This window comes from Lynx canadensis, chromosome E3 (genome assembly GCF_007474595.2).
Source record: "Lynx canadensis isolate LIC74 chromosome E3, mLynCan4.pri.v2, whole genome shotgun sequence".
NCBI classification, from domain to species: Eukaryota; Metazoa; Chordata; class Mammalia; order Carnivora; family Felidae; genus Lynx; species Lynx canadensis.
The window spans coordinates 34924524-34949481 of NC_044318.1; the positions used below are offsets into that span (position 1 = coordinate 34924524).

Below are 24958 nucleotides of genomic sequence, written 5' to 3' on the forward strand. Positions count from 1 at the left end.
CCTCGGTGGCCTGGTAGCTGCTGTTACAGCTTGTGCCTCAGACACTATCATTCTTTTGTTCTGACTCAAACTCTCTTTTTGCCTGGTCCCTTGCTGGTTCTTTCTTTTAGGCCCTACCAGGAATGTCATCGAGACTCTGTTCTCGTTCTGTTCTCAAACGGAGTTCATCTCTCTTCTTAAGACCTCGGTCTTGGCTCTCTACTTCTGGAATTCTACTTGCCTACACGGTCCCATCCAAACTGATGTGTCTGAATTAGTCTTTCCTGGCCAAATTATTCCCAGCTGTTGTATGCTCAAGAATAGAGGCAATAGACTCTGGTCTTCTTCTTTTTTTAACAACTTAAAAAATTATTCTTGAGAGAGAGAGAGAGAGAGGAAGGAAGGAAGGAAGGAACAGAGCAAGGGAAAGAGAGAGAGAATCCCAAGCAGGCTCCCCACTGTCAGCACGGAGGGCCAACTCATGAACTGTGAGATCACGACCTGAGCCAAAATCAAGAGTCTGACGCTTAACAGACTGAACCACCCAGGCACCCCAACTCTGGTCTTCTTTATCCAGTTTTCTCTCCAGTGTTGTCTGGCTCACCCCGGATTCTTGGGAACAGATGGACGTTCATTGCACACTTGTAAGAAATGTCATTCCCAGCTGCCTTGTAGAAAGTTAAAATGTGGCCTGATTTGAATAACCTCCTCTAACTGGGGACCAGCTCTCTTTGTGACCTACCACCCACCACCTTCAAAGATTTGAGTACCTACTCACTATATGTCATGCATCGTGAAAGGGCTGAGGAATCGTAGCTAGGACATATGTGACCCCATTGTGATTGGGAATAGGGAAAGGAAGATAAACAAGAAAATATTGGGTGGGTGGTAAAATCTGTGGAGATTATAGAACAGACTGAGAAGATCCTTAGATGCTTACATAGGAATTCAAAGTGTTGCTGCAGGTGAAGTGAGCTGGGGCCAGACCACACAGGGTGGGTATCACAGGAACTGAGTTTTCTTCCAAACTCAGCAGGCAGCCAGTAGAGGGTTTTAAATCAGGGAGAATTAAATGATTAGATGCTCATCTTTAGGAGATCACATGGCTTCTGTGTATTGAACAGATTGGAATAGAGCAATGGTAGAAGCAGGGAGAACCATTGGGAGGCAGTTGCTCTAGTGTGGCTGAAAGGTGATGGTGGCCTGGTTCGGGTGGAGGCAATCTACCAGAGTTAGAACGAGCGGGTCATGCTGGAGACCATCCTGACCCAAGGGCTGGTGGATTGGGTGTGGGAGAAGAGGGCCATCCTCTTCCTGTCCTAGCCTGGTTTGGGCACCACCGGCTTGCACGTATGCTCTGTACAGAACTCCTTGGACACAGCCACGTGAGATGGCTCTGTGCTTGCCTTATAGCTTACCCCAGCCACCACAGGCCAGGTTCAAGCCAAAATGCATCTAAAAGGCATCCCTTACTCCTGCAGCCCAGGGCTGGTCTCCTTTGTGCTTGCATGGTGCTCATTGCTTGTTGAGCTGGTATGGTGATGCTCGTGCAAGCTGGCCTCCTGAGTCTGCTCTCCGATTCACCGGGGGCCCCTTAGGGGCTTAGAGCAAGGATGGCCGTCACATAGGAGCCCACACACTGGGCACTGAAAATCTCCTGGTAACTGCCCTACCTACAGGTGGTTGACTGTTCCAGTCAATATGCCGACTTTGGATGCTCCAGAAGAGAGGCTGAGAAAATTTAAGTACCGAGGCAAAGATGCATCTGTGAGTACCAAGCAACTGCTTCGCCCTATGAAGCAGTAGTGCAGTAAAAATCTCATGGCTGGAATGTATCAGAAATGGAGGGGAAGGTGATGTGGGGAACCCAGGTTAGATCATTTCCCCCAGGATTCTCAATAGAGTCGAGGAGTTTCTTCTGAACCAAGATAAAAGGGTCTATTTTGTTTTGTTTTTAATTTTAATCTCCCTCAGTCTGGCATCCAGGGCTGGATCAAGGCTCCAATGACCTGTAGACTGATCCCTAATGGTGGAAATGGTCAGGGACATGTGGGTCATGTCTTCAGAGGCCATAGTCCCCAGCCCTGCCTGGATCTCCAGTTGGGAGGCCCAGGCCTGCCCTTGCAGGACCAATCAGTACTGATAGAGATATGCTCAGACTCGGGACAATGGTACACTTTGCTTGGATGGTTCTACAGCTGAGAGTCCTGGCCTGCCGAGAATGTAGACAGGCTTCCTTCACTTTGGGAAGAAAGTTAACTACTTTTCTGGATGTGGTGTTAGGAGAAAGCAGAGGAGGTAAACCGTGCTGACTATTTACTGTGTAATATTAACTCTTCTGGACTGTTTACTGTTGTCACTGTAAAAGTGAAATCAGACGCTTTGAGGCATGTTTTAGCTAAATGGGGTGACAGCCTGACTCCCCTGCTCTAAGGGCTCTGGTTCTTTCTTTTTTCTCGTTAGATGAGGCGGCAACAGCGGATGGCAGTCAGCCTGGAGCTCCGGAAGGCCAAGAAAGATGAGCAGGCCTTAAAGAGGAGAAATATCACCAATGTCTCCTCTGACCCAGCTTCTGAACAACTAACCAAAGGAGTACGTACATTGGGAATATGGCATTCAGGACGGTGGTGTGGGAGATCCATCCTCAGCAGGTTTCTCTGGCTTGAAAATGTTTAATACATTCGGAACTTGCAAACGCTAATCCAGGGTCTTTAAGGAGGGGGGTAGAGGTAAGCTGGTGGTGTTGGAAAGCGAAGGGCCATTACCTTTGTGGCTGTAAGTCTGGGATCTATGTTCTGAGCAAGATGGGGTAGATGAAGTGCAGCTTCTAATGGAAATGAACTTACCATCCCTCGTCCAGAAATAAGAAATGAGGGGTTACATCTAGTCACTCAACATATAAAGTCTTGCCTAGGACCCGAGTGCTGTCCTTCATCATCAGTTCCCCTTCCACCCCAACCTCACTTAGTGCAAATTCTGCGTTGATGTGCAGCCTAATGCTGTCTTTCGTGGGTCCTTTCCGGAATACCTTGACTGGGGAGTTTCTCTTCTTAGACTCTGATAGTCGTGGCTCTACATCCTTTTATGATCTGCCACTGTCTGTGTCCCATCTTAACCATCCACATGCATTATTGCACCCTGCTAGGATTAGGAGTCTTACAGGGCAGAGCTAAATTCGATCTGGGCAAGTAGATCTGATGACACACTAGCAGCCATTAAACGGAATGGCTGTTAGCATTCTCTGACTTTCTGTACATGGCTTCTTTCTCTCAGCATAATGTTTTCAAGGCTTGTCTGTGTTGTAACATATGTCAATACTTGATTCCTTTTTTTTTTTTTCAAGTTTATTTATTTTGAGAGAGAGCATGTGCGTGTACACATGTGAGTAGGGGAGGGGGAGGGAGGGAGGGAGGGAGAGAGGATATGAATGAATGAATCAATCAATCACAAGCAGGTTGCGCACTGTCAGTGCAGAACCCAATTTGGCGCTCAAACTTACAAACTGTGAGATCATGACCTGAGCTGAAATCAAGTATCAGATGTTCAACTGACAGCCACCCAGGCACCCCAGGACTTCATGGCTTTTATGGCTGAATAATATTTCATTGTATGGACATGCCAAGTTTTGTTTATCCATTCGTTAGTCGGTGGACATTTGCGTTTCCACTTTTTGGCTATAATGAATAATGGTGCTTTGTGCACAAATGTTTGTGTGGATGTGTTTTCAGTTCTCTTGGGAGCATGCCTAGGAGGAGAATTGCGGGGTCATATTGTCATCCTGTTTAACTCTTTGAGGCTGGAGGTAAACTGAACAGTGGCTCCCCCTCCAAATACCTCCATCTCCTAATCCCCAGGACCTATAAATGTTGCCTTGTATGGCAAAGGGGACTTTGTAGATGTGATTAAGTTAAGGGTCTTGAGATGGGGAGATTATCCTGGATTATCTGAATGGACCCAGTGTAATCACATCGGCCCTTACAGTAAGGATGAAGGACAAGTCAGAGCAGGTGATAGGACCACAGAAGGAGAGATTAGCATATTGTGCTTTGAAGATGGAGGGAGGGAGTCACAAGCCAAGGAATGCACGTGGCCCCTCTAGAAGCTGAACAAGGCAAGGAAGCAGATTCTTAGAGCCTCCAGGAGAAGCCAGCCCTGCCTTTAGTCCAGTGAAGCTGATTGTGAACTTCTGATGTCCAGAACTAGAAGATGATGTGGTGTTTTAAGCCACTAAATTTGTGGTAATTTTTACAGAAACAATAGGAAACAAATATGTTGCCAAACTGTTTTCCCAAGTAGCTGTATCATTGTACATGCTGGCTCTCTTACCAACACTTGTCCATTCTGGGATTGTAGCCATCTAGTGAGTACAAAGGGCTATATTGTTGGAATTTTGGTATGTTTTCCTAACGACTAATGATCATTTTTTGATGTGCTTATTGGCTATTTGTGTATCTTTTGGAGAAATGTGTATTCAAACCCTTTGCTCAATTTTAAGATTGAGTAATTTGTCTTTCTCTTGTGGAGTTGTAAGAGTTCTTTACACTGTCTATTCTGGATACTAGACCCTTACCAGATACATGATGTGCAAATATTTCCTCTTACTCTGTAGATTGTCATTTTTACTTTTTTAGTAGAATCCTTGAACAAAAGTCTTAAATTTTGAAAGTGTTCAATTTATCTACTTTTTTTATTTGGTTGCTTGTGCTTTAGGTATCATATTTAAGAATCCATTGCCTTGGGTGCCTGGGTGGCTCAGTTGGTTAAGCAACTTCAGCTCAGGTCATGATCTCACGGTTCATGAGTTCAAGCCCTGAATTAGGCTCTCTGTTGTCAGCACAGAGCCTGCTTCAGATCCTCCGTCTCCCTCTCTCTTTCTCTGCCCTTCCTTCACTCATGTTCTCTGTCTAAAATAATAAACATGAAAAAAAAATCCATTGCCTGATCCAAGGTCACAGAGATTTATGTCCAAGTTTCCTTCTAAGAGTTTTATAGTTTTAGCTGTTACATTTAGACCTTTGATCCATTTTGAATAAACTTTTGTAAATGGTGTGAGTTAGGGGTCCAATTTCATCATCCCATGTGTGGATATCTTATTGTCCCAGTATCAAAAAGACCATCCTGTCCCCGTTGAATGGTCTTAAATCCCTTGTCTAACATCAGCTGACCATACACGTGAGAGTTTATTTGTAGACTTCGGATTCTCTTCCATTGATCAACATGTTTACCCTATGTCCGTGTAGCACAGACTTGATTACTGTAGCTTTGTGGTGGTTTTGATATAGGGAAGTGTCTTCCAACTTAGTTCTTCTTTTTCAAGGTATTTTAGCTATTTGTAATCCCCTGCATTTCCACATGAATTTTTGAATCCACTTGCCAATTTCTTCTAGCAAGACAGCTAGGATTTAGGCAAAGCATAAGAGACTCTTAAATACAGAGAACACACTGAGGGTTGATGGGGGTAGGGGAGAAGGGAAATGGGTGATGGGCATTGAGGAGGACACTTGTTGGGGTGAGCACTAGGTGTTGTATGGAAGCCAATTTGACAATAAATTCAATTTTTTAAAAAAAAGACAGCTAGGATTTTAATGGAGATTACACTGAATCTGTAGACCATCTTAACAACATTAAGTCTTCCAATTCATGATCATGGGGTATTTTTAATATATTAGACCCTCTCTAATTTTTTAAAATAGTTTCAGCATGTAAGTCATGTGCTTCTTTTGCTAAATTTATTCCCAAGTCTTTTATTCTTCTTGATGTTATTGTAAATAAAATTATTAATTTCAGCTTTGGAGCATTCACTGCTACTATATAAAGATACAAGTGATTTTTGTATGTTAACCCTGCAGCCTAGCTATGTCTTGTTTGTTAGCTCTAATTTGTGTATATGTGGTGGGATTCTTCAGGATCTTCCATATACAAGTTTTTGTCTTCTGCAGATAGAGACAATTTTACTTCTTTTTTCCAATCCAGATGGCTTTGTTTTTCTTACCTAATTAATCTGTTTAGAACTTCCAGTACTATGTTGAATAAGAGCAAGGAGACATCCTTGTCTTGTTCCTGATCTTAAGGGGAAAGCTTTCCATCTTTTACCATTAATTGTGATGTGAGAGGTGGGATTTTTTAATTTTTTATTATTTATTTATGTATTTATTTTAATATGAAATTTATTAAATTGGTTTCCATACGACACCCAGTGCTCATTTCAACAGGTGCCCTCCTCAATACCCATCACCCACCCTCCCCTCCCTTGAGGGGGGATTTTTTTTATAGAAAAAAAAATGACCTTATGAGGTTAAGGAAGTTTCCTTTTATTTCCAGCTATTCTATCATGGAAGGGTGGTTGAATTTGTCAAATGCTCTTACCCTGCATTTATCGAGATAATTTTGTGTTCCTCCCCCCATTAATTCTATTAATAGAATTAATATTCTATTAATATGTCCTACTACATTGATGCTCCCATGTTGAACCACCCCTGCCTTCCCAGATTGGATCCCAGTCGATCAGGATGTATAATCCTGTTCATACGTTGATGCATTTTTGTTTCCTAGAATTCTTCTTTTCAAGATTAGCTGTTTTTCTTGAATAATCTCTTTTTGGCTCAAAACAAATTGGGCTACAAGCCTTTGGTCAGTTTCTAGAGTTTGGAAGTTTGATTCTACTTGTGTTGTTGGTGGTGGTGGTAGTGGTGGTGTTTTGGAGAAGAGAATTTTTGGAGATCCTTACTCTATTTTTGCTGATCATAACTAGCATGTTCTTCATGGAATGAAAAAGTGCTGGGAATCCAAGTGATTATAAGAAATACCCCTTCCCCAGAGCATGGGAAGGGTCCCACAGATCTGTGTGTCCTATAAGACCACCAAATGTCTTTCTCTCCCCTAATGCAGACCAGCATACTGCCCAAGCCAGCTTGTTCTAATCAGGTAGATGGCTAGACCAGATAACCTTCATGGTTCCTTTTCGCAGAGACTCTGACCCAAAAGCATCTCTCCTTGCAGGTCAGCCTCAACCTGCAAGAAATAATCAATGGTGTGAATGCCTCAGATCCAGACCTATGTTTCCAGGCCACCCAGGCAGCCAGGTATGGCTAAACAGACTTCTGCTATTCATAGGTTCCAAGCTAGGAATAAGTTTCAGGGGCCTTCCTGGTTTTGTGGCAGTGACAAAATGCCCACGCAACATAAGAGAAGGTGAGTCCGTTCAAAAGCAAGACTAAATTGTTCCTCTACACTGTCCTTGAGAACATCTTAAGATATGCAAGTGTTGTCAGAGATGAATTGCTTAATTTAAATTGGCCTCTATAGGAATCTCTGCTCATAGATAATACCTGAAGGGAAAAATGTTGCTTCATCACTGCCAAGTGCCATGGGCTGGACTTTAGGATATTAAGTGGCTCTGGCCCAGCTGTTAGTCTTGTTTGATAGCTAGAAATGCCAAGAGCATTTATAAAGGAGGTTCATAATATCAGACTCACATGACTTGCTTTTATTTTTTTCCCTCTGATTGCGAAGGAAAATGCTGTCCCGTGAAAGGAACCCTCCTCTAAAACTGATAGTTGAAGCCGGGCTCATTCCCAGGCTGGTGGAGTTCCTGAAGTCATCACTTCACCCCTGCTTGCAGTTTGAGGCAGCCTGGGCTCTGACCAACATTGCTTCTGGGACTTCAGAGCAGACTCAGGCAGTTGTGGAAAGTGGGGCCATCCAACCTTTGGTTGAGCTCCTGTCTTCCCCCCACATGACTGTGTGTGAACAGGCAGTGTGGGCCCTTGGTAATATAGCAGGTAAGACTCTCCTCATAAAGGGCTAGGAAACCAGTGGGTCAGGCACCTGGCCTGGCATGCTATGGGAGTTCTTTGGGTAGCATCATAGACTTGATCATCTGAGTTTAAATATCTAGAAACAGTGGGGAGGCTCTGACAGGCTTTTCCAAAATTCAGAGTCAAGTTCAGAGGCTGAAAATTAAAGCTGAAACTAGATGATGCAGTATGTACTGAAAGCTAAAGGCCGCCTAAGGCCATCTGCCAATCCTGGGGTCCTACAGCCTCAGGTCTCAATGGCCTCAGGAACAGAAGACCAGTCTTTGACCCATGCACTGTGACATTTATGACACACCCATTCATAACGCAGGACCTTGAAAAAATTCTACCTCCAGTAAAAGCTGCCAAGGGAATGTAACAAAAGATAATATTTCCTCAGTTTGGGGTAAAAGTCTTCCCTGAAAATGCAATCCTAAAATGGCCTTGTGAGTTTGGGGCTTGCTGCTGTATTCCCTGCATGGGCCAGGAAAGCATGAACTGAGGAGTTAGTGCGACAGTGTTGAAAGTTCTAGCATTCCTGGCTGGATATAAATACAATACTCTTAGGGGGGATATGAACTCAATTGGGCCCCTCTGGATTTTGACAAATTAAGATCAGCCAAATGTTAGCAGTTTCAAGTTCAGAGAGTCAACAACCCACCATGACTGAATCAGCAGAAGCAAACACTGTGATGAGACCTCCAAGGACTTAGGGTATTGGGATAGCAAATGCAGAATATAAAGTAAGTCTGTGTGGTAAATGCTTGCAGAAATGAAGCACCTATTACAGAGACTTTGTCCCTCATTTTGTCTGGTTCAGTAAGGAACAGGCAAAATCGGGTGGTATAAAGTAACATATGCCTTGTCCTGGTGGTTGAAGAATTACAAACTGAGACTTCTAGGGTCTCAAATTGGTATTCTCGCTTGAGCAGCAGATAGCAGATGGCTAGCATCTACCCATCCCCCAGACTTGGTTTTGAGTTGCTTTTGGAAGCCTCTGTCCCATGTCAACATCTTCTGGGAAGACAATTTGGCCTGTAATAGCCTTCATCTTCTTGAGAACCATGCTATGAAGTACCATCGGCATTTAGAGTCTCGAGGACACTTCCTGGGCTATTGGCTGGCTCCTTGATGTGTCCACAGACTGCCTATGACAGTCATTGCTGGGTGGTGCCCACATCTGGTCTATCTACCCAACCAACATGATGGAGACAGAGAATCTAGTTCATGGCTATCCTAAGTATTTGCCCAACCCAGGAATGCATTTTGGCATCTCACCCTTTGCACAGGCTTTTTAAAAAGTAGTTGCTTACCCCCAGGATTCTCTTTGTTCCCTGTTCAGATGTCACATTCTTATCTATTTGAAGGTGATGGCCCAGAATTCAGAGACCTGGTTATCTCAAGCAATGCCATTCCACATCTGCTGGCCCTGGTTTCATCAGCCATACCTGTAAGTGTCTTTAAAGTAGAAAAGCTAGCTAGGTGACACGTTTCTGAAATTGTGGAAGTATTTTCAAGTCAGTTAGGTCATATGGGTGCTGCCTTGCCCCTTAGGACAGCACTTATAAGCAAGACCTAGGACTGAATATCACCTTGGGTAGAGGTTGATGGAAATTTGCCCCCAGGGGCCACTAGTGCTGATTTTACTTTTGGGGGGGTGGCATTGGAAGAGTTCCATTAGAGTTTTTCTAAAATTATAGTCCTTCAAAAGTAGATGACTAAGCTCTCCATTCAAGGGGCACAGATAGAATTAATGGGTCGCCAGTTCTGTTCCTGGGTACTGGGTCTTGATTTGAAGCTTAGAGTCAAAGTTGATTGATGTGGCAACAATAGAGCTCCCCCACCCCGACCCCACTGGAGATAAATTTGGGTTTTAGATTTGCTTCAAACAAAAATGAAGAGAAGGTAGCTTCTAAAAGCCAAGGGAATACCCAGCCCTCAGGGTGGGAGAAAACCTGACCTAATGGAACCAGAAAAAAGCTGACATGACCAGAGAGTTCACAAGGAGAGAGCAATGTAAGAGGACAAGTAGGGCAAGGGACTTAGACTTCCTCATGCTGACAGAGGGAAGGCTTTGAAGGATCTCAAGGCAGGAAGTGAAGTGATCTGATCTTTTAGAAAGACCCTTCTGGCTGCTTGTAAAATGATAGCAAACGGAGATGGGATGCTGCCATGTTGGACATGGGAGATAGAAAGAAGCAAGGATGCCCTCCGGTTTTGGGTTAGCTTGTTATGACGGTCCTGCTAGAGAAATGGGAGGATGGAGGGAAGAAGGAATCAGAGCCTTAGTTGTACATATTAAGTTGAAGAGTGTGAGAGACACCATCGTAGCAATGTCAGGATGGATAATGTTGGTCTAGATGATTGTGCACACATCTGTCATCCAGCTGGGCAAGATCAACTAGAGCAGGGCTAGATGCTTACTTTTATAAATAAAGTTTTATTGGAGCATGGCCATCCCCATTTATTTATGCCCATATTGTCGGTTGCTTTTGTAATGTTACAAGGGCAAAGATGACTTGTTGCACCAGAGAGACCCTATGGCCCATAAAGCTCAGAGTGTTTACTATCTGGCCTTCTATAGAAAGAATTTGCCCCAACCCCTGACCTAGAGTATGAGGAGAGCTTGTGACTAAGTCTCAAGAATTCTGACACTCCGAAGACAGGCAGAGCCCACCCCAAAGACTGAGAAGAAACAGCCCATTTGGCGATAGAAATGCAGGTTTGGGGTCATAGGTGCCAAAAAGAGCTTTTTCAAGAGGGGTACTAAATACCTCTGATAGGGATGGTAACTTTAAGACTGAAAAAGCAGCTGTTGGATTTGGTGACTTGGAAAAAGCTGATTTCATCACTAAGTAAAAAGAAGTAGGGGCAGAAATCAGACCAGAGGGGTGGAAGAACAAATAAGAAGCTGCAAGGTAGACACAAATATAGACACATCCTTGAGGGCTGGACTCTAAAAATAGAAGCAGGACCATGGCTAGAGAGACGGAGGGGTCCCAGAGTGTGGGAGTGATCCAGGGCAGAAAGGTGGTCGTGGGGACAGAATCTTCAAAGGCAAAAATGGGATCCAGATGTGGAGTAGGAAGACTGACCCCTGAACAAAGATCAGAAATGTGGTTGCCACATGTTGGTAGGGTTACTAGGCAGACCAAGCAACTCCTGCTTGACCTTTGTTTTGTTGATGAGAAGTGAAAACAGGGTCATCAACTGAGTCCAGGTGGGAGGGACATTTTGAAGAATCCAAGGATCCTACATATAACATTTGAATAGGAAACCTAAACTCGTTCTCAGTCTCCCTAGTGTGCATCACTACTGAGAACAAAGTCTGCATGAAGCTCAAATTCTTTGCTTCACACTGGTCAATAATATTGATGAAATATGGCAAGGACATGTAGCCATTGGCCTTTTTCCTTCTTTGCCCCCGATGCTGGAAGCAGTCTCCTTGTTACAGATCACGTTTCTGCGGAACATCACATGGACTTTGTCCAACCTTTGCCGAAACAAGAGCCCTTACCCCTGCAAGAAAGCAGTGAAGCAAATGTTGCCCGTGCTCTTCCACCTCCTGCAGCATGAAGATGGCGAGGTTCTCTCGGACACCTGTTGGGCCCTGTCCTACCTCAGTGATGGCTGTAATGAGCGCATCGGCCAAGTGGTAGACACGGGCGTCCTACCCAGGCTGGTCCAGCTCATGACCAGCTCAGAGCTCAATATCTTGGTAAATGTCCCTGGTCCTGCCTGTCTCTGTATGAACCTTCCAACTAGAATGTGGGAGTCATACTCACTTGAGTGAGACCTCTCCCACCATCAGCTCTAATACTTTACCTAGAACAAAGCTTGTGGTCTGCATTGCCCTGGTCTCTGCTATTGTCTAGCCAAGGACTTGAATGTATTTTGATCGAAAAGCCTAGTGGATGTTAAGTAACTTACTTTTTCTTAATCTGGTAACTAGAAAGTATAGAAAAGCAGCACATTGAAATTGCTTCTGGTCCCTCCACCCTTTTGTGGCCTTTCCTTCCAGTGGTCTGTGCATGTGGATGTTAACCAGTTGGTTAATGCAGGGTATGCGTGAGTGTGTGCGTGTGTGTGCTAACGTAAAGCTCATTATAACATTTAAATTTCTTACTCAAGGGTAAAAGAAAATTCCCTCTTATCCTCTCCCCAGTTTGTTATTAGACTACTGAAATAGTCTAGGTAAAAATGAAACAAAGTCAACATCAAATACTTGGCTAGGATAGGAAACATGTCACTTATAAGCTTCTTGAAGATATGCCTTAAAACATGGGTGCCCCTTTTGACTTCTATGGCTAGCCTTGTATATTTATGCAGGCTTCGCAATCATCTGTGCCTAGATTAGCATAATATTATTCAGACATCAAGGTTAGTTTGGGGGGATGATATTGAGAGGAGGGAGGGTATGAAGAGAATAAGAAGAAATAAGAAGCTGTATGTCCTGGGTGTCGAGGGCCCATTTGGAACCATCCTGCCAAGGCTGTGATTGGTCTATTCCACCTCTCACTTGAGTAGCAGATACCTAGCATGAAAGGCTAGGAAAACTCTAGAACTGTTGGTGGTCTGTGCTGGGGCAGCCACTACAGTGCAGAGAAACCAAAATGAATGCACAGTCAGCCCTCAGAGGACTGTTGTCTTGAGCCCAATTGCAGACCCATCCTGGGGACCTTCAGAGTTGTGAGGGTGTTTGTGAACACATCAACAAATGCCATTGGGATCTCATTAGCTCCAATTAAATATACAGCAGGAACCTGACACTCCTGCTAAATACAAATTCAGTAGAAGTTACCACATTATAAATACTGTAATCAATTTAGTGATTTTCCCAGTGTAAGATTATGGAAGGACAGCGTCATTTCTTAATAAAGCCATCCCTTGACCTCTGTCTCACTGAACCTGGAACTGTTGAGAGGCTAGCAAGTACCTTCAAACTATGCAAACGGCTACGGATGTGCTGAATTAATAAAGATCATGGATTTGATCATCATTCACAGGTTTCCTGAGCAACATCAACATAGCAGGATGCATATTTGGGAGTGCACATAGCTGGTGTGACTGTCCCCTTCTGTGATAAATCGGCAAAGCTTGCTTACACTTGCAGCCTTGTTCTTCCAGACCCCCTCTCTCCGCACCGTGGGGAACATCGTCACAGGAACGGATCACCAGACCCAGGTGGCCATTGACGCGGGCATCCTGAACGTGCTGCCCCAGCTCCTGATGCATCCCAGGTCCTCCATCCAGAAGGAGGCGGCTTGGGCCTTGAGCAATGTGGCCGCAGGGCCCTGCCAGCACATCCAGCAGCTGATTGCTTGTGGCACGCTGCCTCCCTTGGTGGCTCTGCTAAAAAATGTAAGTGGTGCATTCTGTGACAAAAGGCTGTTTTCCAGTTGGCCCCACGTTGAACCCCTTCAGGAGTTCAGACACCACCTAAGAAGCAAATTACTCGAGATCACAACAGAGCTATGAAACCTTAGTTTCCTAATTCTCCCTGGGGGGGAAAAAAAAAGGAAGAGGCATCCATTTTGGACAACCCATTAAAGACTTAGGAGACTAAACAAGCATTGTTCAATGAAAAGGTGACCCCTCCCACCCCTGCCCCCCCCCAGCTCAAATATTCAGAAAAAAATCCTGAGCTGGTAAATATTGGCTTATCTTTGGTGTTAGAAGAATGTGGCATCCACTCTACTTGTCAAGAGAGGGGGAAGTTTTGTTCTGTTTGAGGAGGAAGAACCTATTGGGTTATGGTGATATTGTACACTGGATTTTTTTCAGCGTAAAAAATCACATTGATTGGAGTGGTAATATACACTGAAAATCCAGATATAAGAGTAGAAGTAAAACAAAACCTCCTTCTTCCTCCAGATTCCCACTTCCCTCCCCAGGACAACTCCTATCCATCAGCATTTCTTTTTGTCCCCTTTGAATGGATGGGCTCAGTTTAATCATCTACAGGTGACACAAGCCAGGAGTGGTTTTGTCTGGTTGGGGGCAGGGAGGCAAGTGGAATAGGATGGGATAAGAGAAGCTGCCGGTGGTGTTCCTGTCCTGGGGTTGGATGGTGGCTTCCTAGGTGTGCAACCTGAATCAAGGCATCTTTTGATCTATTAGATGCTTCCTATCCTGTGTGCTACCATGAGTCTATATAGATTCTCATCAGAAACCTCCAGTCATGGGGGCACCTGGTGGCTCAGTCGGTTAAGCGTCTGATTTCAGCTCAGGTCATGATCTCATGGTTCCTAAGTTCAATCCCCACATTGGGCTCTGTGCTGACAGCTCAGAGCCTGGAGCCTGCTTGGGTTTCTTTGTCTCCTCTCTCTCTCTCTCTCTCTCTCTCTCTCTCTCTCTCTCTCTCTCTCTCTCTCTCAAAAATAAATAAACATTAAAAAAAATTAAAAAGACATCCAGCCTTGAATCAAGAAGTAATCTTACTTCAAATTGCTTTTTGAACTACAGTTGGCTTGGAGCCCGAAGTTGTTTTTGGTTATTGAGTTTCTTTCTTTCTTTCTTTCTTTCTTTCTTTCTTTCTTTCTTTCTTTCTTTCTTTCTTTCTCCTTCCTTCCTTCCTTCCTTCCTTCCTTCCTTCCTTCCTTCCTTCCTTCCTTCCTTCTTTCCTTCTTCTTTCCTTCTTTCCTTCTTTCCTTCTTTCCTCTGAGGTCACAGTTTTCCCCAGCCATAAAATGGGAATAACTCCTTCTGCACAGGGATAGAAGGATCTATGATAAATTACTCCCAGATCTCTGGGCAAAGTGTTTCTTACAAATGCAAGGAATGCATTGAGTGATATTTCAATGGTCTTCCTCTGACACCTCTGGTCTGGCTCATTCCCTGAGATCACTTTGTGTGCTCAGCTTTGTAGCTATGGAGCTTCTTTTTTTTTTTTTTTTAATTTTTTTTTTCAACGTTTATTTATTTTTGGGACGGAGAGAGACAGAGCATGAACGGGGGAGGGGCAGAGAGAGGGGGAGACACAGAATCGGAAACAGGCTCCAGGCTCTGAGCCATCAGCCCAGAGCCCGACGCGGGGCTCGAACTCCCGGACCACGAGATCGTGACCTGGCTGAAGTCGGACGCTTAACCGACTGCGCCACCCAGGCGCCCCTGGAGCTTCTTGTCCATAGTTTCCCTGCATCCGAAAGACTAAGGGCATCTGCCCTTCCCCTCCTCACACTCTGTCTCTCTTGTACACTCAAAAGTTAAAAAATAAAATAATTCCAAGGATAATTTCTAATATATATAGATTATCTGGATTGGTTTATGTTCGTTATATTATTCCCATAACCTGACTTAAGGAAATGAGTCCATTCCAACTTAGAACTTCCCTCTAAGTCCTAATGGGAGCCTGTCTGCTCCTTGGCTTCTCAAAGGTGCTATCCTCTGTTCAAGAACTAGAGGCAAATTGCTGATGTGTTCGACGTAAATTATATATACAGTCTTGGCTGTCACCAGCCTACCTAGAAATTGAACTAAGTTAGCATTGCTATATTTAAGTTCTTCAGGATCCATAAATATTGTAAACATTGTTTCTTCAGGGAGACTTTAAAGTCCAGAAAGAGGCTGTTTGGACCGTGGCAAACTTCACAACTGGAGGCACCATAGACCAGTTGATCCAGCTTGTCCACTCTGGAGTCTTGGAGCCACTGGTGAATCTGCTTACCATTCAAGACCCCAAAATTGTTACCATCATCCTTGATGTTATCTCTCTTATCCTCAAGGTGAGCTGCTCTAAGCAGGTTGGGGTTTTTTTTGTTTTGTTTTTTTAAGCAGGTTGGTTTTGAAATAGCAGTCTCCAAATCGAAGGCGTTTATTTTGGTTCTTAAAACCCCTATGTGGATTCTCTTTCCATTCCCCCAACCCTCCTCCTGTTCATGCATCCTATGGAAAACAAAAACAAGAGGCCTTTCAAAGAAGGCCCATCTTCATTTTTTCAAGTGAGTGACCATATGCCTAACATTGTTTCAGATGCTCAGGATACCACAGAACAAAGTCCTTGCTCTGGTAGAGCTTATATATTAATGGGGAGAGAAACAGACCCAACAACTGGGAGTTTATGTGATGAAGGGTCAGTCGCTGATGGCTCAGAGCGGGAAGGTAATGGTGATCCCGTCAATGTAGTAGTCAGGAGAAACTTGTCTCAGGAAGAACATGCATGCAAAGACCAAAGAGAAATGAGTGAATCTTATGGATATCTGGGGAAAGAGGGCTCAAGGATGGGCGGGAGCAAAGGGATGGAAGGTGGTGGTCAGGCTCAGAGCATCCATATCACATAAGGTATGTGAAAACCTTGGCTTCCTCTGAGTGAGATGGAGAAACCAATCAAATGTTTGAAGCCGGGAAAAGCAGTCCTGTACACCACATGGCTGGCTCTTCTAGAAGGCTAAAACATAGGGTACACCTGAAAGAGAAGCAAGAAGTTAGCAGAGATAGATGCTGAAATTGGACTACAAAGCCTTGAATTAGAACTCCAGGAAAGTTTTATTTCTGAAATAAAGGCAAATTAAGCCAATGTTCATAAACCATTTGTGTCAGTTCTATATTGCTGCATGATCAGTTACTCCCTACTGGTCTAAAACAAATACAATAAAACCTTGGATTGTGAGTAACTTGTTCTGTGCATGTTCTACAAGACAAGCAAACATTTCTAATAAGTTTTAACCTGATAAACAATCTATGCCTTGCAATACAAGTCATACATGATACCGAATGTCCCATGATCACAACTGAGCCAATGGTTCTTCTCTCTCTCTTGCTACTGGATTGTGGGCGATCATCTTCCATGCTTGGATGCTCAGTTTCAGGCTGCAGTGTTTGGCAGAAATTGACGATTTTTCAGAATGTTGGAAGGTGCCCACAACTGGCACTAGTGTATTTTTTGTCACTTCAAAGCACTTATGGACAGTCCTTTGCTTTTCCATACAAGAGTAAGCTTAGGAATTCTCCCATTCTAGGTCAGGTTGCCTGTAGATATAGACCCTTTACTCTATGCCTTATTGCTAGTTACATTAAATACAGTATATGACAAGAGTTTAATAATTACTGTAGTCAGCATCCATGCGAGCTTAGACGTGGCCCCCAGGCAGAAAAAGATTGAAAAGAAAGATGGTAATAAGGAGATGATTACGGTGGAAGTGACGAAGGAAATCAAGAAGTATGAACGAGGTATGTGAGTGGCTAAAACTGCAAGATTTTAGAAGAAGTCGACGTTGACCATTTGCACAATATTAAAGAAGAAAGAAGGGGGCTGGATGCAGCAAAAGGATATCAAATATCAAAGCAATGGCCACATGTTCTGGAAGATGTAGAAAAGTTGCTTCTGTTTTAGATAGAAGAAACTAGCAGGTGATGCTGTGCCCAAGAACTTTGTCTGCAAGAAGGCAAAGGCCTTGTACACCAACCCTGTAAGTAAACTGCCAGGTATGTCAACAGAAAATGAAGTCTTCAAAGCAAGCAGGGACTGGTGTGATAACTTTAAGAGGAGAAGTGACATCCATAGTGTTGTGAGACATGGAGAGGCTGCGAGTTCTGACGCTGAGGCAGCTAAAGCTACTGCCACCGAGTTCCAGAAGCTCATTGTTTCCAAGTGTGACCTGCCAGAACAAGTTTTTAACTTGATGAGCCAGGGCTTTTTTGGAAAAAGATGCCAAAGAGGACCGACATTACAAGATAAGAGCACATAATGCCCAGTCACAAGCCCACAAAAGACCATCTCACCCTCATGCTTGGTGCTAATGCAAGCAGGGATTTTATTTTGTTTTTAATAATTTTTTAAGTTTACTTACTATTCAGAGAGCACAATCTGGGGAGGGGCAGAGAGAGAGACGGACAGACAGACAGACACAGAGACACAGAATCTGAAGCAGGCTCCAGGCTCTGAGCTGTCCACACAGAGTCTGACGTGGGGCTTGAGCCCGTGAACCATGAGATCATGACCTGAGCCAAAGTCAGAAACTTAACTGACTGAGCCACCCAGGTGCCCCACAAGTGGGGATTTTATTTTATTTTTTTTATGATTATTTATTTTTGAGAGAGTGTGTGCGTGTGTGTGTGTGTGTGTGTGTGTGTGTGTGTGTGTGTGTGAATGAGGGAAAGGGAGAGAGGGAGAAACAGAATTCTAAGCGGGCTCTGAGCTGTCCACACAGAACCCGATGTGGGGCTCAAACTCACAAACTGCAAGATTGTGACCTGAGCCGAAGTCAGCCTACTGAGCCACCTACTCAACCTACTGAGCCAGCCAGGTGCCCCGCAAGTGGGGATTTTAAAGTCAAGCCCCTGTTCGTGTATCATTCCAAGAATCTATGAGCCTTCAAGAAATGCAAGGTGCAGAAGAGCCAGTTAAACATTATGTGGAGGTCCAACAGTAAGTCTTGGGTCACTCATATCTTGTTCATTGGATGGATCAATGAGGCCTTCAGTCCTGCAGAATTTTAGAAAAGAATTTGTCACACAAAACCTTACTGGTTATGGATAATGCTCCTGTTCACCTGCCAGGCTTTGAGGACCACATACTGAAGGAACTTGAGTTCATTAAGGTCAAGTTCCTTCCTCCCAACACCATTCCAATTTTCTAGCCCATGGATCAGGAGGTTCATTTCGAACTTTAAAAAGCTTCATAGCAAAGCACTATTTCAGCAATGCTTCAAGGTGACCAAAGGAACAAACCTTACCCTCCGAGGGTTTTGGAAAAATCATTTGCACATCATGAACTGCCTCAAGATCATTAATAAAGCCTGGTATGGGATCACCAAGAGAACCCTTGATTTTGCTTGGAGAAAACTGCGGCCCGATTGCATTCTTGGACATGACTTAGAGGGGCTTGCTTGTGAATAGGAGCCAGCAGTTGTTGATGAAATTGTGTTCTTGGAAAAGGCCATGGGACTGGAGGTGAAGGAGGATGACATTCAAGAGCTGGTAGAGGAACATGGCCGGGAACTGACAACTGACAGACTGATGGGTCTGCTTCATGAGTAACAGCAAGAGGTTTTGCAGGAGATCGCCTCTGCAGAGGAGAGAAGAAAAAGGCAGAGGAATCCCTCACTTCAAATGAGATTATGGAGATGTGTAAAATGTGGGAGATAGTGCAAAATTTTGTAGAAAAGCCCCACACAAATAAGACTGTAGCAGTGTGAGCAATTAATCTGTTTAACAACAATGCAATGTTATTTCCCCAAAATCCTCAAAAGGAGCAAAAGCAATGTCATCGGATAGGCTCCTTGTTAAAGTTGCATGAAAAGAAAAAGATTCTATTGAGCCAATAGATAGCAGTGATTCTGTTAGTGATAGTGAAGTTCGTCCCACACAATAACCCTCCTCTCCCTTGTCTCTTTCACACCAGCCATAAAGATTTTCAAAGATAAGTGCAGGTTATTTAGTGTTTCTTTATACCTTGTATTTATTTTGTATTATATTACAGTATTCTAATGATTTTTATATGAATATTTTGGGGTTGTGGAATGATTCATCTGAGTTCCCATTATTTCTTACGGGGAAATTAGCTTTGATAGACAAGTGTGTTGGATTACGAGCATGTTTCTGGAACAAATTATGTTCCCAAACCAAGCTTTTACTTTATTACCTCATCTAGTTTCTGGGGTTAGGAATCTGGGGATAGCTTAGCTAGATGGTTCTGGCTCAAGGTCTATTATGAGATTCAAGGTGTCAACTGGGGCTGCAGTTTCATCTGAAGGCTTGATGGAGGCTAAGGAGCAGCTTTCAAGATGGCTCACTCATATGCCTGGAAAGTTGTCACTTTCCTGGACCTGGAGCTCTTCATAGGACCATTTATTTGTATTCTCATCATGGTAGCTGGCTTCCTCTGGAACAAGCAATCTAGGTAAGCAAGGTGGACGCCCCAGTGGCTTTTATGACCTAACTTGGAAGTCATTCCAACAACATGGTCCTATTGGTTACACAGATCAGCCCCACTCAACATGGGAGGAAACTATACAAGGGTGTGAATATCAGGAGTTAGAGATCATCTGAGGCCATCTTGAAGGCTGGCTATATTCATCTGGTTAAGGTCCTTTTATATGCGACGAAGCCGTTTGAAGAATTTCAAAGTAACACCAGGGGATTCCTTTTAAAAGCTCACTTTAATCATCCTTTTCATGTAACTGTCTTAGAAAGAACTGACCTGAGTCAAAAACAGATTTGAAATAGCACCCAATTAGACATGAAGACTGAGCAAATCACATGGATGAAGCATAGAGACTTGGCTGCCCGTAGACAAAGTTGGACATAACAACATAACACATTGGTGAAAGCACACTTGTGGGCTGGAGAAATTGAACTTCATCTGTTTCATTTGAATTAAACATTTGGGATTTTTTTTTTCCTTGGAGGCATCTGGGAAAACCACATGTGATAGATCAGAGAAAGGCACTGGAATAGCAGGTTAGGAGGACAAGGTAGCAGAGAGCCTCTAATGGCCGGCAGAGTGCAGCTTGAAGCGACTTTGGGGCTGTTTGCTCTTCTGCCAACATCCAGAATCCTTCTCCAGGGCTCTGCTTGCCCTGGGTCATCCCACATCCCCCAGCTTTCTTTCTGAGGCTATCCTAGCTCATTGGTCCTGCCTTGGTTTCTTCACTGAAAGCCAAAACTCATTTTGGACCCCAGATAGGACCAAAGAGTGTCCAGCTTTAGACAAAACAGTACAGACTCTCATCAGGTAGACGGTGTGACCTAAATAAGGTTTAATTTGGACCACAGGAGGTTTTCTTATTGCTCACAAAATAAAGAGCAGAGCCCTTTGGAGATGACACCAAAGCTGCTTCTTTATTTCTCTTTCCCCAAATAGGCTATTTAGCTAGCTGGATTATTCCGTCTTCTCCTAATAAGCAACACTTAACCCTTCAAAAAGTTGTCCTTGCCATTCCTTGTTTTGGGAATGCTGGGAGTTTCCTATGGTTGGCCCTGGCGCAGCACTGTTTTTCAAGAAGGTGTGTTACTTCCCAAGCCTTTTATGCACATCTTCTATAACGTAAACCACTGATCATTTACTGTGTTCTACTTTCTGTATTGCAACAATTATCTACCTGTCTGCCCCAAAAATGAGTTATGAAAAGGCCTTTTCTAAATCCCATCTTGAGCTCTAGTTTTTGTAGGCCTCGCCCACAGTCTATGTACAAGTGTTTGAATGAATGAACAGCCCCAGATGACAAATCCGATGATCAGCATTGGATTAAATCCACTCATGTTATTTGTTTCCAGGGACTTGGTTATTTGCCATGGTGTTGCTCAGGGTCCCCTTAGTCTTACCTCTCAAGGCTTTACGGTGAGGGTAGGGCCAGAACACCTCTATTTAAATAGCATTACTTAGGGTGCCTGGGTGACTCAGTCGGTTGAGCATCCGACTTCAGCTCAGGTTGTAATCTCATGGTTTGTGGGTTCGAGCCCCACATTGGGCTCACTGCTGTCAGTGCAGAGCCCACTTCAGATCCTCTGTCCCCCTCTCTCTTTGCCCCTCCCCTGCTCATGCTCTCTCTCTCTCTCAAAAATAAAGCATTACTTGAACATTCTTTCAAACTGTATTACTATTTTTTTTTTTGAGAGAGTGAGAGGGCATAAGTGAGCAAGGGGAGAGAGACAGGGGAAGAGAGAGAATACCACGAAGGGCAGAGAAGGGGAGACAGAGAAGCAGGGCTCCCCCAAAGTGGAGTTCGAGCTCACAAACTGTGAGATTATGACTTGAGCCAAAGTCTGATGCTTAATCGACTGAGCTACCCAGGTGCCCCCCTCAAACTGTATTTTAAACCATTTCCATTAATTAGAAGGGAGATAGCTATTAAACAGTAATAGCAATGTATTTGTAGAGGGCAGCTTACTTGGCAAAAATTGTATTTTGTGCAATTAATATAAACCTAAATATGTGTACTATAAATACCCAAAAGAGGAGTAAGATCCTGCAGTCTTAATTAGGGAAAAATAAAACTATGGCTGCCCATTCTGGAACTGGAGCCCTTGACTCCCCTGAGGCGAAGCTCCGCCTCCAAAGAGCTTTTTTTCTTACATGCCCACAGGCAGCAGAGAAGCTTTCAGAGAAGGAAAACATGTGTCTCCTGATAGAAGAAATCGGTGGTGTTGATAAAATTGAGGCCTTGCAACTTCATGAGAACCCTCAGGTTGCCCTGACTGCTTTGAACATTATCGAGAACCATTTTTGTGAGGTAAGGGATTGCAGAGCGGGAAGGAGCACTCACACCTCCTGGTGAGGCACCTTAGCAGGTGATCACTGGGCAGGTGCCTGTGCTGCCCTTGGGAGGTGGGTGACTGGACAGGTGGGCTTCTCTTGTGACTTAGCTCTGAGTTTCTCCCCCCGTCCATGTTGAATGGACTGCCTTTGAGGGGCAGCTTCCTGGCTCCTGGAAATCACTCTAGTCCCATAAAGGCTTGCCCTGCTGTCTCTGGTTTAGAATTTTGTTCTTTTTTTTTTTTTTTGTCTTTCCCCCTGCTTTCCTTTTGTGGTGAGGAAGGGAGCAGGAGGGAGGGGCTATGATGCTGAAGTGATTATTTTTTATCTCTATTTAAATGTTTTTATTTTTGAGAGAGAGACACATGAGCAGGGAAGGGGGAGAGAGAGAGAGAGAGAGAGAGAGAGTGACAGAGACACAGAATCTGAAGCAGGCTCTAGGCTCTGAGCTGTCAGCACAGAGTCTGATGTGGGGCTCGAACTTGGGAAAGGCAAGATCATGACCTGAGCCAAAGTCGAATGCTTAACCGACTGAGCCACCCAGGCACCCCTGAAATTATTATTATTTTTTTTTACTGAAAAACCCAACTAAGGCAGTCCCAGCTTCTGAAAAATGATTTTGCTACTTACTGCATTTTGTTTCTTTCCAGAACACAGGGTTTGGGATAAACTGCACACAAGGCTTTTAACTTTTCTGCAGGAGCAGGGAATAGTGATCAGACAGCATTAGACATTTCTTTATATGTGTTTTATTTAATAAAATATGTGCAACATAAAACTTAGCATTTTAACCATTTCTAAGTGTATAGTTCAGGGTCATTAAAAGTACCTTCACAGGGGTACCCGGGTGGTTCAGTTGGTTAAACATCCAACTCTTGATTTTGGATCAGGTCATGGTCCTAGGATCATAAGATCAAACCTAAGTCTTAAGATTTGAGCCCCAGGTCAGCTCAGAGTGGAGTGTGGAGCTTGCTTAAGATTGTCTGTCTCTGGGGTGCCTGGGTGGCTCACTAGATTGAGTGTCTGACTTTTCAGCCCAGGTCATGATCTTGAGGTTCGTGAGTTCAAGCCCTGCACTGGGTTCTGTGCTAACAGCTCGGAGCCAGGAGCCTGCTTTGGATTCTGTGTCTCCCTTTCTCTCTGCCCCTCCCTCACTCTTATTCTGTCTCTCAAAAATGAACAAATGTTAAAAAAAAAAAAAAGATTCTTTCTCCCTCTGTCCCTCCCCTGTGTGTGCACTCTCTCTCTCTCAAAAAACAAAACAAAACAAACAAAAAAAACTTACATGTTGCTGGGTAGCAGTCACCACCATCCTCTCTAGAACTCTTTCATGTTTCCGAAGTGAAGCTCTGTTCCCAGTAAACATGGACTCCCCATTCTTCCTCCCCCGAAGTCCCTGACAACCACCATTTAACATTTTGTCTCCGTGAATTTGACTACTCTAAATAGCTCATGTAAGTGGAATCATACGGTATTTGTGCTTTTGTGATTGGTTCATTTTACTTGGCATAATGCCCTCAAGGTTCATCCATGTTGTAGCCGGTGTCAGAATCACCTTTATTTTCTTTAGGCTGAGTAATATTCCATTGTGTGTATATACTACATTTTGGTTCATCCATTCCTAATGGATCTTTACTCGGACTGTTCTTTTGACTATTGGGAATAATGTTGCTTTGAGTATGAGCAAATACCAAACAAATACCTGTTTGGAATTCCTGCTTTCAGTTCTTTTGGGTGTATATACAGAAGTGGGATTGTTGGGTCATATAGCAATTCTATTTTTAACTTTTGAGGAATTGCTATACTATTATCCACAGGGAATGCATCATTGTACATTCCGACCAGCAATGCACAAGGGTTCCCATTTTTCAACATCCTTACCAATACGTGTTGTTTTCTGTTTTTTTGATCCTAGTCATTCTAATGGGTATGAAGTTGTGGCTTATTGTGGTTTTGAGTTGCGTTTGCATTAGATAGTGTTCATATGAAGGTGAGCTCAAAGTTCTTAAGTGGCCCGCTAAACATAGGGCTGGGGTTTTACGGAATGAGTGACACTCCATTAGGCATCAAATTGGAATCGTCAGCAAAATCCAGAGCCATACAACAAATACGACCATGTTGGTGGTTTGTTGCTACCTGAAGTCAGTCAATACTGGTTTGGGACCAAGGGGGTGCTCTCAAAACAGAGAGGACCCAGAACAGCAATCAGCATCTTCTGGGTTAAGGCTCCTACAAAACTTTGTAAGTAGGAAACCCATCTCTTAAAGGAGTTTCAGATTCCTAGGACTCATCCAAGGGCTCCAGGCTAAAGACTTCTGATGTAGAAGTAACAACTACCTACACTGTGTCCTTACTCACTGTAAGGGCACTGTTCTATGTATCAAAACTGCACTTAAAAATAATCCAGACACAAGAGGACAAATACCATATGATTTCACTTACATCAGGGACCTAGGAGTATCAAACTCACAGAGGCCTGCAGGAAAATGGTGGGTGCCAGGAGCTGGAAGAGAAGGAAATAAGGAGTTACTGTTTAATAAGTACAGAGCTTGGGTTTGAAATGACAAAGTTCTAGAAACGGATGGTAGTGGTTGCACAGAAATGTGAAGGAACTTAATGCCATGGAACTCTCTACTTACAAATCATTAAAAGTGGTGAATTTTATGGCATGTATGTTTTAGCACACACATAAACTGTATTTAAGGTAGAGCCTGAGAAATATTTTGGTGTTTTTCTCCTTCACCCTCTTTTCTGAGGGAGCCTTGAGGCTGATTTTGATCAAATTGTTAATCCATAGAAGATGTTAAAGAGTCACCTGTAAGGCAATAACATGCTGGGAGCCTGCAGGTATAATAGTGTCTCTTCTTCCCTGAAGGGAGAAGAAAATGGCACAATATTACCAGCCCTGGACCAAGATTGTGAATTCTTAAACCACTTAACAAAAAATTACCAAGGCCCCACGACTTCTAAACCAAGGACCACACCCTAA

General features: G+C 43.7%; 1 protein-coding gene across 1 annotated transcript; it reads left to right on the forward strand.

Moving 5' to 3' along the window:
* The first annotated feature begins 1680 nt into the window (after window positions 1-1680).
* Window positions 1681-24958, forward strand: KPNA7 (karyopherin subunit alpha 7). The gene is made up of 10 exons (XM_030300408.1): window positions 1681-1746; window positions 2443-2571; window positions 6979-7061; window positions 7492-7760; window positions 9143-9225; window positions 11230-11493; window positions 12903-13136; window positions 15317-15499; window positions 21800-21946; window positions 24845-24958. Exons 1-10 carry the CDS (start codon window positions 1681-1683, stop codon window positions 24956-24958), a joined length of 1572 nt encoding a protein of 523 aa, XP_030156268.1.